The sequence below is a fragment of the Myotis davidii genome, unplaced genomic scaffold (assembly GCF_000327345.1).
Source record: "Myotis davidii unplaced genomic scaffold, ASM32734v1 scaffold58, whole genome shotgun sequence".
Lineage (NCBI taxonomy): Eukaryota > Metazoa > Chordata > Mammalia > Chiroptera > Vespertilionidae > Myotis > Myotis davidii.
The window spans coordinates 429,629-432,611 of record NW_006289754.1 but is presented as its reverse complement, the minus strand read 5'-3'; the positions used below and the strand labels follow the sequence as shown (position 1 = coordinate 432,611).

The 2,983-nt window shown below is 38.6% G+C and overlaps 1 protein-coding gene across 1 annotated transcript in view; it reads right to left on the bottom strand.

The window, feature by feature from the left end:
- LOC102769609 (olfactory receptor 52E2-like) overlaps positions 1-2,654 on the bottom strand; it is an 11,090-nt gene extending 8,436 nt beyond the window's left edge. Inside the window, 2 exon segments of the mRNA XM_015563025.1 lie at positions 1,746-2,510; positions 2,513-2,654. Coding sequence (XP_015418511.1) covers positions 1,746-2,510; positions 2,513-2,654 — 907 coding nt within the window.
- Positions 2,655-2,983: the final 329 nt, after the last annotated feature.

Genomic DNA, 2,983 nt, shown 5'->3' with positions numbered 1-2,983 from the left:
TCCAGCTCTGAGAACCGGGCTGGCTGAAAGCAGATATCTGCGGTTTTGTTTAGCTTCTATATTTGTAACAATGTTACTTAGAGAGCAGCTCAGAGCCCAGCAGCGGCAGGCGGGGAACCTTGGCTTCCTCTGTCACTGGAGCAAGCAAGCCTCCTGTTTGCGTCAGTTGCCTGGCTGCTGGTCGCCATCTTGGTTGGCAGTTAATTTGCATATTGTCCTGATTAGCCAATGGGAAGGGTAGCGAAATTATGGCTAATTACCATGTTTCTCTTTTATTAGATAGGATTTGCCCCTCGCTTATACATGAGAGAACCTCTCATGTTATAGATCTAGTAATTATAAGTCAAATATCAAATTCTTTATCATAGAAAACAAGTGGTACATGATTTGATGTAAACCTTACCCTACTTGTTTGGTCCTTTCAATCTCTGTATTAACTCTAGTGCTCCACCTTATATATGAATCTGCAAAAATAAGGTTTTATCAAATTTTTCTGATCATCCTCATGTTGTTTTCTGTTTTGGCAATATCTTTGTGTACCTAATAAAAAGGAGTTCTAGGAGTCCATAACAATAGTTAATTTATACATGCTATCTGAGCATGTATTCATTCCCCAAATAGAAATAGGCTCTTCCTGTTGAGCAATTTGGTAGTATTTTGTAGATCTATACGTTTCACTCTCAACATATTTCATTGCAGAAATTCTATGTTTTCTTAACAAACACACAGTTGATTTTTGTAAAGCAAATTACTTTTACAACCAACGTGTATAAACAAGACCAGGCAATTAAAAATTGTTTTTAAGAAGAGGAGAGAGAGATTTGATATGACCAAATTGTATCCAAATGAATACTGCTTCTATAAACCGTATAAAAACTATTTTAATGAGATGCTTATGTATTTAGTTTTAAACACTAAATTTCTAATACCTGTAAGAATGTATCTTCCTTCTGCTTAGTTCCCAGGCCTCCTGCCTTTACCTACACTTTCTTGTTTCTAATTCCTTCTAATGTAGCTTTTTGATGAATATATTTTTAAACGCTGTTCCCCCACTCTCATCATATTCTGGTCCTGTGGCATGCTCATTAATTTGGGGACTTAATTCAGTCTCTTCATTATCTCAAGTAATCCATTTGCTGAATCAATCAACTACTCAATGAAACCAATAAGAAAAAAAAAGCTATTTATGTTTTGAGAGTAAATGGAACAGAATACTAAACAAAGGTAGGAGGGGAAGGACAGGGCAGGTGGATAAAGTTATAGTAAGATACACTGAAACAGGCTGACAGAGAAATATTGGAAGGAGAGAGAAAGAGAGAGAAAAAAAGATGGATAACAAAAGAAAGATAAATAGGAGGAAGAGCAAGGGAGGTAAAGGAGAAGAGAGAGAGAGAGAAGGATTACCTGTTACCCATAGTAGAAGTGGCAAAATGTCTTCTGTAACTTGACCACTTAGATTTCTGAGAATCATGAACATGTCTTATGTTATACTTCAAAATAATCCTATAGAATCATTGTTCATCTACCTTAATAGTATTTAAAATTAAAATTTCTACTCCCTGAATGGGTGAAATGCACACAAAAAAGACATCAACCTCCTCCCCATTAAGTGGTCATTTGCCACTTTCAAAGCATCCCCTCTTTCCTTAGATGAACATATTAATATTTAAGCCTCTGGACAAAACTTGGAGGGATTCCTCCACTATTTATTGATGGATGAATATTCTGAAAAATATTTCATGGATCTGTTTCATGGACCTGCTTGGTCCTAACTCCATAAATGATTGGGTTGAACATTGGTGGAATAACTACATAGAGATTGGCCAGAGGAATATGAATGTATCGGGGAACATTTTGGCCAAAGCGATGTGTCATGAAAGAGAAAAGAGCTGGGGTGTAAAAGGCCAAAATTACACAGACATGAGAACCACAGATGCTGAGAGACTTGAGTCTCGCCTCGTGCGAGGGGAGACGGAAAACAGAACAGAGAATGTATATGTAAGAGAGAGCAATGGCTATGATGTCAAGTCCCAAGATAGCAATGGTCCCCAAACCATATGTGATGTTGACCTTGATGTCTGCACAGGCCGGGCGAGCAAGACCCATGTGCCCACAGTATGTGTGTGGGATGACACGGTGTCCGCAGAAGGGCAATCCCAAGATGAGGAATACAAAAGGGAAAACAGCGAGGAAAGATCTCCCAACTACCCCAAAACCAATAATGGATACTGTCTTGTTAGTAAGAATTGTGCTATAATGGAGAGGGTTACAGATAGCTACATAGCGGTCATAAGCCATGGCAAGAAGGACTACTGACTCCATGACAGTAAAGATATGAATGAAAAACATCTGAGTGAGGCAGGCATGAAAAATGATCTCCCTGAGGCTGAACCAGAATATGCCCAGCATCTTAGGGATGGTGGCTGTGGAGAGACCCAGGTCAATGGTAGCCAGCATAGCCAGAGAGTAGAACATGGGCTGGTGGAGGCTGCACTCAGTCTGGATGACAAAAAGACGGTGAAGTTTCCTATGAGTGCAATCAGATACACAGCACAAAAGGGAAAGCCAATCCAGATGTGGACGTGTTCGAGTCCTGGGATTCCCAGCAGCACGAAGGAGGTGGGGTGGAGCTGGGTATCATTCGAAAGAGACATCTCTCTTGTGATTTCCTATGAATGTGTCCATTGCAGATGTGTGCTGACTCATATTGGAAGGTACCACTCTGTTACCATGATGCTTTATAATACTGGGGGAAAAAGCAAATATCTTACCTGTTTATCCCATTATCAATAACCTCATCAATATCTTTGTTGTCAGATAATTGAAATCTTCATAGTAAAACTTTTAAAACTAGAATTTGATTATGGAAATCTTAATTTTATTATTCTAAAATGCTTTCATAATGCATTTATTTATTCATTCATTTATTCTATGCATGGTCATCTTTTACTATATGTATTTAGTTATGTATCTCCTGGTTTAC